The sequence below is a fragment of the Capsicum annuum genome, unplaced genomic scaffold (genome assembly GCF_002878395.1).
Source record: "Capsicum annuum cultivar UCD-10X-F1 unplaced genomic scaffold, UCD10Xv1.1 ctg63854, whole genome shotgun sequence".
Classification (NCBI taxonomy): Eukaryota; Viridiplantae; Streptophyta; class Magnoliopsida; order Solanales; family Solanaceae; genus Capsicum; species Capsicum annuum.
Window position 1 is genome coordinate 9,934 of NW_025872941.1, and position 16,471 is coordinate 26,404.

Below are 16,471 nucleotides of genomic sequence, written 5' to 3' on the forward strand. Positions count from 1 at the left end.
AAATCTGACCTTTGCATCGATCTTCTTTAGTAGGGCGGGTCGCTAGAGTGTAAAAACAAAACCAAGTGGTGGTTGCTTTTGCTTGGCTTATTGAACCAGTGTATGCCCATTCCTCCTTTGATAACTCCTAGTAGAGAAATCCTAAATTTTCCGATGTGGATTGAAAGAAAGTTGGGGATGGACATAGATCTTTCTGCCTATCCAGAGTGTTTGAAATATAGCAATGTTTTTTGTAATTTGGATTTCTCAATCACTGGAAGCAATCTTCTCTGGCATAAGGATCTCCTCGTAGGAACCTCCACTACGATAGAAATCGACAATGAGTTTACGAAGGCTTCGAGTAGTGCGAGATAGGCTAATAACCAGACTACTCTAGAATAGGTTAATTGTTGGATACAAGAATGAGTAAATCTAGTTTTGAGAGCATGCCTTACTATAATAGGGGGCCTAGAGTTTCTAAGTGAAAGCAAGCGCAACTATATATGTAATATCCTACCTGTCATCAAGGCAGGTTATCTATAAAGCCTACTGGCCGGCCCAAAAATCCTTAAGAACAAGAAAGTCAACTAAAAGTCTATATCATAATCGAATCTTGTTTTCGAGTCGAGGGGGCGTTCAGCTACTGTAAGGAGAGGGGGCTTGGCTGGTACCAGCATCGAAAAGAGTTTTCTTTGAGCGAGCGGTCTTTCAATTTTTTTTGGGTTGCACGCCCAAGGCAATGCTTTCTCTAGATTGAGATAGATTGATCTTCCCTATCATGCCTCCTCCTTGTACCAGTTGATGCTGGGGCAGTTCTTAATATGAGTTTTCTCCTGCCCCAGATAGCTTTCGAGGTTCCCATCGATTATAGAGGTTTCTACCAATGAACTTACTTATGCTTCTATTTGATCGAGTGTTATTTCTATAAATAAGATTGAGTAGGAAAATGTTGAATTAGATTGAATCGAGATTGCCTTAGCTTCTTACGCACATGAGGAACCAGCCTAACATCTTTTCAATCGAAATCCCAATCAACGACAAGTTCTAGCAAAGCCAGGATCTGAAAGAGTGGATTCACTTTCCAAAATTCCAAGTGACATGATTCCTCCTTCAGAAGCTAAAGTTGAATGATCAAAGTTTCCTTTAGGTTTAGTCAAAGAGATCAAAGCGAAGTCATCAATTTAACCATTCGAATGGTCTCCCCTAATATTGACCTCTTTTCCAATTAAATAGAACCTCGATACCATATTCATCAAAAAGATATGGCCATCTCTCTAGGTTGCACAACCCCTTTAGATCGTTCTATTCGTGCTTGAAAAATGACCCCATCGGTCCGCTCCTTTTAATGGACATTCTTAGTCGTCCTCCGAGGTCCCCATAGATCAGATCTTAAACTCTTTTAGATGCTTAGTTTCACTTGGTTGGAGCATAGTTTCAGCCTGCCTACCACCAAATATTAAAAACCTTAGAGCTGCCTATCCTGCTGACATCTCAGCGAAGAGAGTCATTATTTGTGTTACATCTTCGAATTTGAGAGAGGGCTTTCCTTTTATCTCTCAAATTATAGGCATTGAAGCTATCAAGAGAAAGTAAGAAAACCATTGCACACGCCCCCTATTCAGCCCTTACTAATATAATAGAAGGTAAGGTAAAAGCAAGAGTGAAACTACGAGCTAAAAGCAGGCGTGCCTCTCTTTTAAGAGAATATGATACCATTCCCCACTTTTGGTACAGTTGTTTGATGAGCTAAGTCAAAGCTCCATATAAGTCAAAAGCTAGCCTGAGACCTAATAAAGCAAGGTCGAAATCCATCCCTCTTTTTCCTATATTTGACTAGTAGGGCTAATGAATGACCCTTTCATATATGTCATTCCAAGTTAAGCCAGGTCTAATTAGAAGTTCAAAAATGAGTAGAGCGGGGCCCTTTAGAGGGAAAAAGAGGGATTGAACATGCGGGTTTGTTCTTATTTTACCAGAGGGATTTGAATTAGTTTCTCCCAATCGTATCTTTCCCGAGATGAAAGAAAAGATTGGCAATTTCTCTTTTCAGAGCTATCACCCCAATAAAAATAAGATTTTTGTGGTAGGCCCTATCCCTGGTAAAAAATATAGTGAAATAACCTTCCCTATTCTTTCCCTAAACCCTGCTACTAAGAAAGATGTTCACTTCTCAAAATATCCTGTATACATAGGCGAGAACAGGGGAAGGGGTCAGATTTATCCCGACGGCAGCAAGAGTAAGAATACAGATTCTAATGCTACAACAGCAGGTATAGTAAGAAAAATCATACGAAAAGACAAAGGGGGTATGAGATAACCATAACGGATACGTCTTATAGGCGTCAAGTGGTTAATATTATCCCTCCCAGACTAGAATATCTTGTTTCCGAGGGCGAATAACCAATCCAATACGTCTTTCTGGCTGGATCTTCCCCAATAGACTCCTTTTTGTAGGTGTCCCCGAGAATGTTAGTCATAAGCATAAGAAAGCTCGATTGGGGGTGGCTTTTATTTCTTTAGGAACCTATTTTCTCTGTCGATATTGCTAAAGTAGTCTTTCATTATTCTACCCTCCCATGAACTGAAAACTGACCCACTCACACTCCTCTTGAGGGCTTCAAGAATAAGTATCATACAGAGTCAATGATCAGGGCCTATCCATTTATCAAACTACCAATTCCTTTACTCAACTAAGGGCGAGCGAGCTATAACACTAGTAAGGATTCAGAGGGTTGTAGATACTAGAAAGACAGAAGGGTATGGGCTTAAGGTGACTTACCTATTAGGTCTTTTATGGGTCCCTTCCCACAAACCTATTATGTCAATGGAGGAAGCCATCTATATGGTAGGAGAAGGAGAGGGAGAATCTACATCTTCAGCACAGGGAACTTTTTCTCATATTCTAGAAGTTCTAATCTCCTCTAAGTCTAATAGCAGCTGTTGCTTGATAGCTAGTGCAAGTTTTCTTATTAATAGGATAATCTTCTGCTGGGTTTTGTAATTAAGTCTTACTCTGTGGAAGTGGTTGAACTTCTTTTTTCTGAAGCTGAATTCAGGGCAGGTTCAATGCTTACCCAATTTTGAGGACCCTTTCCCCGCTATTTGGCCTCAACACTCCTAGATGGCCTAGTCGGTGAATAAACCTATTGTTCAAGCCTGAGCAATCCTCTTCGTCCATGGGCATTTTCCCTAACAGACTTATTTAATAAAGAATATAATTCATGTATGGAATAATAGTCGAATTATGGTATGGTAGTTTTTGTCTTGCTAGCCTGCCTCTCTTCTCTATGATAAAAGGAAGTTACAAGCTGAAATTGTAAACCAAAACTATATTTGTAGAATGATAATGTGAAAAATGAGACCGAGGATGGATGCTAAAACCAAGAATACCCGCAACAACATATTAGGTGCTATTTCTACTAGTTCTAATTGTTTTTTCAGTTCAATTTATCATTTAAGGAGTGGTACCACTCTACGATTATAGTCAGCTATTAGTACGATTTTTTCTTTCTTTTCTATTAGTCGATATCTGGTACCCCGATCAGTTGGTCTTTCTATTTTTCCTCAAGAAAGTCTATTTTCTTCTTATACCGGTCTACTAGAACGGCCTTTTCTTTTTGGTTACCTTATAGGAACCATTCAATTTCCCATTGATCTTGAGCTGCGACTTCACTGGCTTGTACTTTTTCTTCTACCATCGACCGTGGCTTCATCTTCGAGGCTGTATTCTGTTCACCTAGACCATCCATTGTCTTATAGTCCGTATCTCGGGAACCCCCTAACTATTAATCTCGGACCTGTGCTTTCTAGGTCTTTTGACCACTAAGATTTTCGCTTATATTTCTTGGGATTCATTTCGATATAGCAATGGAGATAGTGATATCTTTAGGTGCATCGTTCTAACATTCCGCATTCCCCTATCTATGGGATCTCTAACACTCGGACAGAGTCCAGTCCTTATTTAAGGAGATCGGTAGCGTACACCTGTACGAGATTCCCACCCTTTACAGTAGCTTGTAAGGAACCTCGGGTCTCTCAGGGGAGGGAGTGTGCTTAGCTATTTAATAATCAATAAATTCCTCTCAAACGAGAAAAAGGCCTTTTAGCGATAATGGAATCTGGGATACGAACTAAGATATCTAGTACAAAATGATGCTATTCAATAGTGCATTCCTTAGAAGAAATTTCCACAGGGGCATCGCGAGTAGCACATAGAGCGAATCCACTTCTGACCATCTGATATTTCCTGGGGAGAGCAGCAAAGCCCATAAACTTTTTTTATCAATTCCATTCTCTAACTAAGAAAAATAGTCTACTCATGTACTCTAGCTTCGCTAATGAGATAAGGTATTTGGCTTACTTTCTTTTTAGAGGACAGTTAGTGAACTAATTGCTCTTCTTAGACAGAAGAAGATGCCATTCATTTGATGAGAAATAAAAAGGAATATAAAAAATTTGACTGGCTGAAGTTGAAGCAGCTACTTTCAAAGTAACAGAAAGAAAAGGAACGACTGAAGTGGGGGAGTCAGAGTAAAAAAGAAGTGAGGAATCTTCTTTCTCTCATTCAAAACTGTGCATGAGACTTTAATCTTACATAGCTCCTAAGTGATAAAAGAAAGAAGAACCCATTTTCTTTCTATTTTGATTATCTTCCTCGCGTATGTATAAAACCGAGTCCATTCAATTTCTAAAAAGGATTACTAATCCCTAACTTTTCGAGGAATACTTCATCAGTGGTTGTGAATGAATGATTTTGCAATCTTTTCAACCTTGGTTTCATTGGAGCAAGTCCAAAATATTGAGAAATAGAACCATCTGATTTAATTCATTCTCAATAGCCACGAGATGATCATCTTAGGGTGATCCTTTTGTCGACGGATGCTCTTATTGTACTCCTAGTCTCTGAAGGATGAAAACTAACTATGTAGCATCTACATCGAGAATTCAAGTATTGTGTATGTCATTAGTCCAATCCTTTGTAGGAACTAACCATAATAACAAACTTGCAAAATATATCTGTTTATCATAAAAAGATTCATCATTCTTAACCTTGCTTAACCTTAATTGTTATTTGAACAAGTAAAAGTTTTGTCTTGGTCCAAGTGGGGATAGCATTTCTCTTATGCATGTCCATAGAGTTTTGAAAAATCCAAACATCTCAAAGATAGATAGAGAGGAAGGTAGCCAGGCTTGTAGCAAGTTCTTACAGGACGCAGCTAAACCTTCCGAGGGACATCCTTCTTTGTCAAAGATAGATTACCCCATAATACCAGTAGTTGATAACCCTTATGTGGATGAGAATCCTAAGGCTTGGATAACAGATCTGAATTCCAGTATGAGATCAGCATTTGATCTCTATGGTAAGCGAGATATAGCCCAGAAGCTCATGCACAGATTGACTACAGAAAGAGCATTTCAAAACTCATGTTGAACCAAGATGGAAAACTAGTTGAGAACAATAAAAAAAGTGGTGCCCCTATTATGGGGACAATAAATCAATGGTTAGCTGGGTTGTTATAATTGTGATAGAGATTCAACCTACCCTCTTACTCCGGTAGGGTCGTTTTCCAGGGTTCGTCCTATAGCTAGTGAGGATCCGATCTATAACGTGCCACCCAATTAAGGCTACCAGTAGCGGTCTACCCTTGCCCCTCATTATCCATTTGGTATGGCTACAGCCAGAATGATTGTTCTTGAATATAGGGAAGTTAATTTAAATAGATCAGGGTCGAAATCAGAAAGGAGATCTGGTGAAAATTGCAAGGCACTTGCATTCGTTCATTGATGTGATGATTTCTCATCGAGAATAAGGTATGGAAGAACCCATAATGACATGCCACTATAGGAAGTTCTCGGTCCCTAGGGTTGATTATCCGTTTAGTGAGTGAAAGATGAGACTGTCTCTCCAACCAATCAATTTAGGGGGTCATGGTAAAAATCAATGAGATCTATAAAGTGAGATTCGCTACTAAATAAAGAAGGTACGGTCGAAGGTTTTGAACTCCTTTGCTTTAACTCATCGAGTAAAATTTTCTCTTTCTATTCTATTTGCTCTTGACGTAGTGGATACCACTAATTTATATCAGAATCAGGACCAATAGAGGAGATGAATGCACCCCGTGATGTGATTCAAATAAACTTCTAATCTTAGTCCAAGATTATTTTCACTAACTTAGTCTGGAAACTCAGCGCTTAAACCGATGTCTCCATCCCCGTATCGGAGACCTTCTTTTGTCTACCCTTTCCTGGGAATCCCTCTCAGACAATCTGGTTCACTCATTGTGCTTCCCTCGATAGTTTAAATAAACAATCTTAAAAAGGTGGGTCATAATTTCAGTCTACCAGCTTATACCTACCGACTGAGTTTTTATTTAGGGAGCTCCGACTTATCTTTTTGTTCTAGTGTTGGTTTGAGCTCATCTTCTTTAATTTCTCAATAGGAAACATCCATTTCTGCTTTATTGCCTTTCTAAACTCAACACTCATGGCACTAGCTGTAACATCAAGTCACTTGAATAAGAAAAGGTGGAAGGTGCACTTCCCTCTTGAATTGTGTTTGCGGGGCTTCTTGCCTTGGTATCTGTCTTGTCCGTCTAAATGATGGGACTCCAAACAGAATGGTTTGAAAACCTCTTCCTAAGGTTGATTTCTCTTGTTTTGGTTTGACTTGAACACATGTGACTCACTCGACTGAAAGAGTTCTTGAACATAACTTAAATTATCGTCTTCATAGGCAGGCTAATGAGGAGGTTAGCCCTTTCTATGGGGTGGGACAACAATAGGGATTTGATTCCTCCTCTCCCCGAGTGCTTAAATGTGCTATTTAATCTCTCAGGTAGGTCAAATTCCTCTACTGACCCTGTTAGGCCTACGAACTTTGATCCATAAGACATGAATAAAAGGGACCAATCTAATGATTAGCCAAATCCTTAATTACGTCAAGCTTAATATCATAAAGGAAGGTCTTTTGTCTGAAAAACTTCAATAATAGAAAGCCTATCTATAATGTCCTACTCATTACTCAAGCAAAGAGGTATGCAACCGCATAGAGGAAGTGAAGCCAAAAGCCCTATCTTTTCATCTTAAAAGATTCAGAAAAGAGAACATGTTACACCTGTTCCTTCGATTGCTTTCATTTTTGTTTTCCATGGACATTACAATGCAGAGACACCTCTATAAGAATAATACAAATGCAAGATATGTCTATGCTTCCTATTGGTCACTTCTCATTTTTATATTCAAAATAAGAGAAGCAAAGTAACGATCACAGTGCGATGAAAAATGTTTACTTCTTATGTACCGTTTGGTCCGATCAGGCTTATTCTTCTTAATAAGGTCGAGCTGTTATTGATTCTTACCCTAATGGGAGACCTAATGCTTTGAGTTTTCTTGGTCTTCTTTATGATCTCTTTCAGCACCATCAGAGTTTCAATGTTGTCATTAATCCAATCTATGGTCGCTTCTCTCCTGTAACTGAAGAGGCTCCTCTCTCGTAGAACCGAGAAATGCAAACGCTGCTCATTGAGAGATTTTTTTTACTAATATGTCCCAGGTTACAAGTATAGAACCTGTGGAAGGGATCAAGAATGTCCCCCAGTCCCCAACTGGCCCAACTATTTGGTTTGACATATTTTGAGAGAAGAAAACTCCGATCGCTCGGATGATAAAGAATAAAGGAGTCATGGAGGAGACCAAGTCTGACGAAAGAATCTGTGGACTCATAGAAAAAAGGTCCACAGCCTAGGGTCACTTTCAGCAAAGAGTAGTTCCTCAGTTTAGGTAAGCACTGGCAGCCCTATTCACTGAAACCTTTCATTACGGGTTCCTCAAGCACTTTTTCACTAATCGATTGGCTGACTCAAAGGCAAAATCGACATTTAAGGATTGAATATGTATCCGATCCCAGGGGCATCTTATTTTTCAGATTTCATATGAGAATAGGCAAGAGAGCTTTTCACAAACAACATACCTGGGAACAGAGCTCTATAGGTCTCCATGATAGTTTTTGGTCTGTCTTCAAAAAAAGCTTAGTAGTAGTCGCTTGGATAGCTCATTTCGTTCGTTCTCCATTTCGTTCTGACCATACATAACCTCTTACATCACAATCATTCCTCTTAAGCAAGGGCATTCCTAACTTTCTATCCCTTCTGGTCTAATTATATATTCTAGTCTAGCTGGAACTTAAAGAGAGAGTGGATGTCGCATGTCAGCTATTTCGCTTTTGATGTTGCTGAGGATTTCATTGGGCATGCAAAACGAAATATCGTCATGATATTGGCCTTGATAAAAATGACATGATTGGCATTGACTATTTTATAATCAAGATGCGACCTCTGCTGCAATAAATAATGGACTGACATCACTTCTCATTTTGATTTTTATTGTCGTCTGATGTATTTCTACCTTAAATCATTTGGTGAAATAATCCACTGCTACCAATATATATTGGTGGCCATTATAGGACTTGGTAGAAATAATGATGTCAATCCTTAATGTTTAAAAGGGCCATGGCACAGTTAAATTGTGAAGATACGTTTCTGGGGTGTATTTGAGGTTTCGTTCCCGTACTCTTGGCAGCCTCTTTTGACATAATTTTCATAGTGTTTATCGAGAGTTTTCCAAGAGTACCCTTACAATTTTTTTTGCCATCATTAGGCCAGTGGGGATAAAAATATCATTCCTGCATCTCTTCCATCACCTTTCTTGCCTCTTTTTTGTACGTACAATGGAGGCTTGCCTCTTCTTTGGTTAAAGGATCTTTTGTAGATTATTCTTCCTTCTTCCTCACTAATCTGCAAGCAATAGGCTGGTTACTCTAACCACCTGATCTCTCTTTCTCCGGACTTTTGATGGGCCAGCCCTTTTTTATGTGGCACTTTACCCTAAAAGGAAAATGAGCTTTGCTGCTATGGGTGGTAGGCGCTCCTGTGGTTCGGAAGAAGGAAAAAAGATGTTGCATTTGGCATAAGATAATAATGAGAGAGCTTCTTCTTTCGATGAACAGCATATTGACGGAGCTCTTGGCATTGCTTTGTTTTTCTCCCCTTTTCTATCAGCCAGTTTCGACCCTTTTGTTTGAAATTTCTTCATTTGTACTGAACCGCTTGCAGAATCAAATCCTATTAAACAAGATCCAATATCGGCTATACATCTTCCTTGCATTTATGCCGAAGACGTTGCCAGTGCTTTGGGTTTTGGCTTATGTAGATAAAAAATGATGAATGGGATTGTGGCACTCCACTCGCCGCCAATGCGGAATGATGCCGCCGAAAAGAATGGCACACTATTATGCTCTGTTGGATGCGTCGGATCCTGTATAATAAGCGAGCTCTTTACCATCAAATTCAAATATGTGGGCACAAAATGCTATCCTATTTTATTGTTAGGTAACTATAGAAGCCTGCTTATGCTGCTTCGGAGATGCTTTTTTGCCCTTTCTTTGCTCTGGAAAGGAGTGCTAGTGGACACGGGGAGGGAGTAGGCAAAGCGTGTAATTCATAATGGAAAGAAAGATACCACTACTTTACCTCTTTGTTGCACCGATGGCGCGAACATAGTGGTCTCTGACCAGGACCAGGAACCAATTCTAATTTGGATCTTAACATGTCAGCGGTTTTTAACCGTAGGCATTTTGCTAGGAAGTTGGTGGGATTATCATGAATTAGGTCGGGGTGGCTAGTGGTTTCGGGATCCCATAGAAAATGCTTCTTTTATGCCTCGGGTATTAGCCACAGCTCATATTCATTCATTCATTCTACCCTTCTTCATTCTTGGACCTCGTTTCTTAATATTGTTACTTCTCCATGCTGTGTCTCAGGAACCTTTTCAATACGGTCCGGATTGCTAGCTCCCATTCGTAGTTTTGCTACAGATGATACACGAGGAATCTTTTTATGGCAGTTCTTCCTTCTAATGACCGGCATATCTATGATTCTTTTCTCCCAGATAAAGCAGAAGGTATCGGTCCGTAGAACCTACAAAAAGAAGATGCTTGTGGCACAAAGTACTCCTGTGCACCTACGTCATTCGGCTCGCGCACAGAAGGTGGGGATTATAGTCTTCCAAGCGTACTATAGGGGCTTCTAGTACCGATATGAGTAATGCGTATGTCCGAATATATTCTCGTAGGGCCGGAAGAAGAAGACACCGAGTTAGATAGAGAATAGGAGAGTCGTGTCAATTTGGTCCGCTAACGCCTTTTCTTCCTATTTATAAGCCACAGCCTACTTCGACATTTCCAATTTGCCATAGAGGAGCTGCTTCCACCGTCTGCAGCTGTTGCAGCTAAACTAACTGAGGAAGGAGAAGGGGAAGGGTGGCGGACATCAAATGGATTAGAGTATTCAAAAAACTAGCAGAAGTTCAATTCCTCTTTGATGTGGTTAAGGCAAAAGATAGATATCAAAGAATAAATTCTAAGGTAAGACTGGTTTTTTCTTATGTTATCGGGTAAAGTTTAATAGTTCCAAGCTAAACATACTAAATCAATTATCTTATTACTATTGGAAAATTCAATTCATTTCTTGAAAATATTTCCTACTCATATTAGATATCTACGATAAAAGTAGAAGCAAGGTCTCCTCTTTTTTCAAGAAAAGTCTCAGTGAGTAAAGAGTCCTTATACAAGAAAAAACCGAGTGTCCTAGTCAGCCAGGTGAGTAACAAATCGGCCGTAGGCAGAGGAGGCCCCTTTCCCAATCAAAATCTTTCCCCCTTAATCTGAATCAGAATATGGAGTAATGATGAAATGAAATGAAGGAGTGGAGTTTTAAAGAAACTATGATGAAGTGTACGAACAACATATTCCAAAATATGCTTAACAACAACAAGATCAATGCCAAGGTCGTACATAAAGCACTTAAATCGCTCTTTGATATAGCTCAAAAAAAGGCCAAACCAACCCATGAAAGTAAGAAAGAAGGAAAGAACTAAATCCAATGCTATTGATTTACCGTGTAAGGATTTGCTCTCTCCAAGAAAGCATTAATATCCTCTATTCAATGGAATTAAGATCAAAAATATAAGATGCACCAACAGATACTGTCACAGCAAATTTAAGTGTTAGTCTAGTAACTACGGTTATTGATTCAATTACCGGTCCTTTATATTCCGTTAGAAGACCCTCAAGGCTGACTTCTTTTTGGTACCATGCTTTTACCCAAAGGTGATTAGTTACCAATGAAGATATGAATCATTGAATTGAATCTTTACAATTTCTCAATTTTGACTGTAGATGGACATATAACTATCGTCTGCAGTCAACCTTACTTCGGTACAAAGGATAGATATGTCCCGTTCCTAACAATAGGATTTCTCCACTAGAAAGGTCGGGCATTCATTACCACGTATATAATTACCAGCACTTCACTTTCCCTACTCTAGTATAAGTTGAAATTCTTAAAGTTGAGAGTAAAGTATAAGTAAAATGTCAGAGATTGCCTCCTCTTCTAGGATCTCTCTCATCATTTATTCAATACTTTGAAAGAAGAGGAGCAGCAAACAAAGAGAGCACTTGGCATTGGATCATTTCATGCTACGATGCTGTCTCCCTATCTCTTGGTTGAAGCAGGGATGAGACCTTATAGTCTCTATCCAGTGCTCATCTAGCTCGATATAAGTATAAGTACAATCTCTTTCTTTTTGTGTATGAGTTGAATTTTGAGTAATCAATGAGACTAGTAAGGATTCTCCAATGGGTATAAACCTTGTCTTTGTTCTTTTTTAAATGCTTGTGGGACTTCTTTCAATGTTAATGCTTCGGGTAATACTAGGCACAACATAGCGAGAAGTCATTTTTCTCTGTTCATCTATCTCTACCAATAACAAGAAAGAGGGGGTGCTAAAGTTCAAATCCGTAGTGATCTCTACTGATGTATATAGTGCGTCACATTATGTTACTTAAATCATTTCCATCGATGAAAGGAATCAATCTCGGTATGTCACGAATTCATGTTGTCCACGACTCTATCTTGGTTAGTACAGGTTCATTATCAAGTTCTCGTTCCAATTTCGATTTTCATGTATATTGATGTGATTGTTCCATAAGTCAACATGAAACTAACTAGCTAGCATGGAATTGTAACAATAATGAATGAAGGTTCCGGTTGTAGTAAATATCTCAAAGCTCTACTTGAAGCATGCTTCAAGTGGGAACTGTCTCATCCATCTAAACAAGACAACTGAATGAATGTCGCTGACCAGTGTGACCGATCGATTAGTATCCATGATTAAGAAACACATAAACTGAGCTGTTCATGGGAAAAAAGGTCATAGGGCCATATTGGAATCGTGGCCATCAACAAGCACTATGTCTTCCTTATTAGAGGGATAATTGAAAGGAATCTTAGTGAATATTGTTACTCTTACGTGATTACGGTGGGTAGGTTGTTGTATTCACAAATTGATGGTGCTTGGACATACAGAGGGAATGGGTGATTCGTCGAGCTGGAAATCTCGTCACTACGGTGAGACCAACTCCAGCCAGCATCCAAGGGAAATGTGGCACCGATTCATTTTATTGAAACACCTATATCCACAGTGGCAAGCCGGTACTTTCTAGCTCCAATGTAAGCGACCCAATTCACTGTTATGAGAGTACCAATTCTCTCATTACTAAGGGTGAATCAAATCCATATATCACACGTTCTTGGGCCTTCTTTAGCCCTGATATGCCTGTAACAAATATGGAATACATACTCACACCAAACAATATGTGTTAGAACATACTGATTCACCAAGCAAGAGATGTCATCTGCCCGTTGGAAAGAAGCCCGGACTCATGTAATCTAAAAAGCGCCCTTACGCTCTAGTTTGATTGGGGACCACAACTAAGATCAGAGGGATAAACTTTCCCGTTATCGAAACAAACATTTTATTTCCAGGGTTCCTCACTTGTTTTTAACTTTCTTTTTTACAAAATACAATTCCCGATGATCGAAGCGGAAAACCTCTCCCAACAATTGGAGAAGGAGAAAGCCAATCCTACGGGCCTTGAACTATGATGAATGAAGTAAGAATTTTGGGCTAGGGCCTGAGAATTTACATCAAGGTTCTTGTCTAGTTCCTACTGATATAGTTGACTTTGCGAAAGCCCTAGGTCCCTGCCTTCTTTTCTTGAAGCTAAGGTATTCTTCCTTCACCCACTTATGAAATTGAAGCATGTAGTCTCGCAGCTAGTAGCCATGCTACCTTCTTTGGCCCTGCCTTACACACCTTACTTATCCAGACCGCCGCCCTTTGAAATGGCCTTCCATAGCTTTTGCTCTCCTAGAGGAAACAGAGTTCTTTAATTTGAAGCTCTATACTCTTGTGAAAATAGACTATACTATCTCAACCACCTGCTTTTCCCTTCTTTTGTTTGTTCTGGACCCGAAAATCCTCGTTTGCTTGTGATTTGGGATCCTAATATGACTTGATCGTGGTTTATTAATGTTGGGGTTGTTTTTACTTACCTTTCTATCTATGAAATAAATGAATCAAAAATCAAGATGTCGATGAAAACGATTTTATCCCCTATCGCACGGAAAGGGAAAGCTATAGTTTATTTGATAGGACCGAAAATGCTTCTTATTGGTTCCCTGGCCCCTATCGATGTGAATGGATTTTTAGACTAAACTGAAGACCACACTCTTACATTTTTAGTCTGCTCTTAGGTGCCTATACCAAATAAGGAAAGACAAGGCATAGCAAAGGCTAAGGCGATGGAAGAAAGACTAAGTCTCTGTGGGGAAGGCATATTTTGCTTTGATACGAAGAAGTCCATTAGCTGCTTGGTAGGCTGCTTGTTGATTCATTATTTGTATTGGATTTCTTTTCTCATTTAATATATTTAGGCATAGAAAATGTGACATAGAGCCATACCGGCCAACCCCTCTCTCCATTTTGAAAACTGGACATCAAAATGCCTTACACTCACGGCCCCGTCTTCACATTGAAGTGAATCGTAGCAGCAGCCCAAGGAGGGAATGAATCCTTCTTGTGAGCTTTCAAATCTTTCATCAACTATTGGGTTCTCCCGGGGAACTCGCCTTTGGGAATCAGAAATATCTATTTCTGCTTTTCAGGCACTACCTGTCTACTATTTCACTCATCCTATCCATCCTTTCCGCGAATCCATCTTCGAGCTGCAACCGAAAGAACAACCTTTCACATCCAAACTCGGGGTCCTACCCCTATCTTTCGCCTTATCTCCTTTACACTCCTTCCCTTGCCAATGGATCAAAACCTTTTTCAACAACATCTAGGACTCTATCATCCCAACACCCCTACGACTGAGGAATCAAATATCAACAGATAGAATAAGGCAAGAGGTGCTCTAGTTAAATGATAGATAAGGAACCAGCAAGTAGGGACCGAAGATATAGATAAAGGGAAGACATGTCAATCGACCCAAATAGATAGCCAGTGGGAGAATTGGTGCACCCAACCTCAAGATAAGAAGAAAAGGCTGTTTCAGATGCATTCCCTTTCGTTCGCCTATTCCCACAAGAAATGATGTGAGTAGTAGTACCCTTTTTGGCTACTTACGAGAAATCAACAGTTAAGACGACTTGAATCGTATCAAGAGTAAAAGCTCTTGACTAGCATTAGAGCACACAACAATTGGTACAACTTCGCTATCGGTCACCATTAAGGATGATTCATCCTGTGTTCATCAAATTGACTCCAGAGAATAAAAGAAAAGAAGGATCTTTCTATTTGGGTCCACTCGATGAGTATCCCTTGAATTTACGTTCCATAAGTGCAAAGCCTTATATTTTGACGGGTTGAAAGTGCCATAAAGGACTATGATCTCTTTCGTCAGAAAAGAAATTGCATAAATTTTGCCTTTTTTATCCCAATTTCCCACTCTTTCTGTGAGGCAAAACCTCACCACACTACACTGCACTTTGACATAAGAGAAGAGGACCGGGAGCTCTGTATCTTTGGGATAGGACTTGGTGGTCTTCTTTAAGAGAACTTCAAACTAATACTCATTATGGATCAACTCATGTTTCTACTCTATTTTCATTATGAGGATGTATCACGTCAGGATCCGTTGCTCAAACCGAATCACTCCAACATTATGGAAGTTCCTAGATCGTGTAAACTAATAGTAGTACCAAAGACAGTACCTTCTATCAAAAATTGAAAATTAGATATGGATATTGCGTGAGTTCAGAAATTAATATAGACACAAAGGGCTTCACCAGGAAAGTCGTTTTGATCCAATCCATTCTTGGGGTCAAATAAAGCCAAAAAGGATATGTCAGTGACCTAGCACGACAAAGCACTCTCCGAGGGCATGGAATGTCACATTTTTTTTAGAATATCCACAATAATGTCTCTGTTAGATTCTCTACTCGAAATAAGGGAAAGGTCAATTCAATTCTCTATGGAAATGGAATTTTGCGAATTCTCCCCCGAACTAGAAGATCATTTCGAGATCTTTGAACATATTCGATGGTTCAATGTTACTATTGTAACTTTAGCCAACACACAAGATGAGACTTTACCACCGTGTAGCGGCTTTTTGAAAAAAGATGAGGGGGAAACTTAGTAAGATGTTAGAGAAACGAAATATACGAGATCACAAATGTAGATTGCTCACGGCTAGGCTAAATATAAATTGAGACGAAAGCTTTATAAAGACCTTTGTAAATATCCCGATCTTCCTAGTGATATGCGGGTCAAACAGCTTTAGTTATTGTCCAAGATGCCTAGAAATAGTGCCTTTGCATGAGTCAGAAACTGATTTATTTACACGGGTCGCCCTCGTTTCGTATATGAGTTCTTCCAAATTTCTCGTATCTTTTTTCATGGATTAGCATCTCGAGGTCCTTTGATGGGCATAAAGAAATCTTCTTGGTAGCAACCACCAAACCAATAGAACAAAGGTTAGCTCCGTAGCAAGTCCACAAGCAAGGTAAGTTGGTCCATTACCAGCCGGCTCTGGATCGAAAAGACCTAACGGACTAATCCCTTATCTAGGATCGTAGATGTTAATGGTGTGGGAATCAAAGTGGGGGACCCCTATACCACCTATGTCTATCTCCTGTCAAGTATGCTTCCTAGAGATAGACTACGTATAGGGTAGTACTCTTGGAAAGATAAAATATCACCGCGTGAACATAACATTACATTAAGTTAGGAATGTAACTCCCGAAGGATCGACCACTATTCTAAATATAGTAAGGCAGAGAACCATTGTTCATTGGAGCATCAAAGTGCGTAGGTTCCCATCATTGAAGTCAGGGAGTGGGACTGAGCCTTCCGAATGACAAAGAAGAAAAGTGCACCATTTCGTTTGAAAAACCAACACAAATATCATATTGACTTTCTCTCGCCCTACTTCTAAAGATAGATAAAAAAGGTTGGAGAGAATTTCATAAATTCATTCTCTCCTTTCTAAAGTTGCTCAAGGCGGCCCCCCAGAATAAAGCCCCACCCCTCTTTTCCCTCTTTTAATGAAGGACATTCGCCTAGCTTCCTATTCATTTGTGGCGCTGGACCC

At 39.6% G+C, this 16,471-nt stretch overlaps 1 protein-coding gene and 2 pseudogenes across 1 annotated transcript; 2 read left to right on the forward strand and 1 right to left on the reverse strand.

Moving 5' to 3' along the window:
• Window positions 1–8,856: 8,856 nt before the first annotated feature.
• Window positions 8,857–9,141, reverse strand: LOC124893693. The gene has a single exon (XM_047404595.1). The coding sequence runs from the start codon at window positions 9,139–9,141 to the stop codon at window positions 8,857–8,859; it is 285 nt and encodes a 94-aa protein (XP_047260551.1).
• A 338-nt stretch (window positions 9,142–9,479) lies between these two features.
• On the forward strand, window positions 9,480–10,334 carry LOC124893694 (annotated as a pseudogene).
• A 4,634-nt stretch (window positions 10,335–14,968) lies between these two features.
• On the forward strand, window positions 14,969–15,517 carry LOC124893696 (annotated as a pseudogene).
• Window positions 15,518–16,471: the final 954 nt, after the last annotated feature.

Coding starts and splice junctions, on each gene's coding strand:
- LOC124893693 (XM_047404595.1), bottom strand. CDS start 9,141: ATGCAAGGAAGATGTATAGCCGATATTGGATCTTGTTTAATAGGATTT.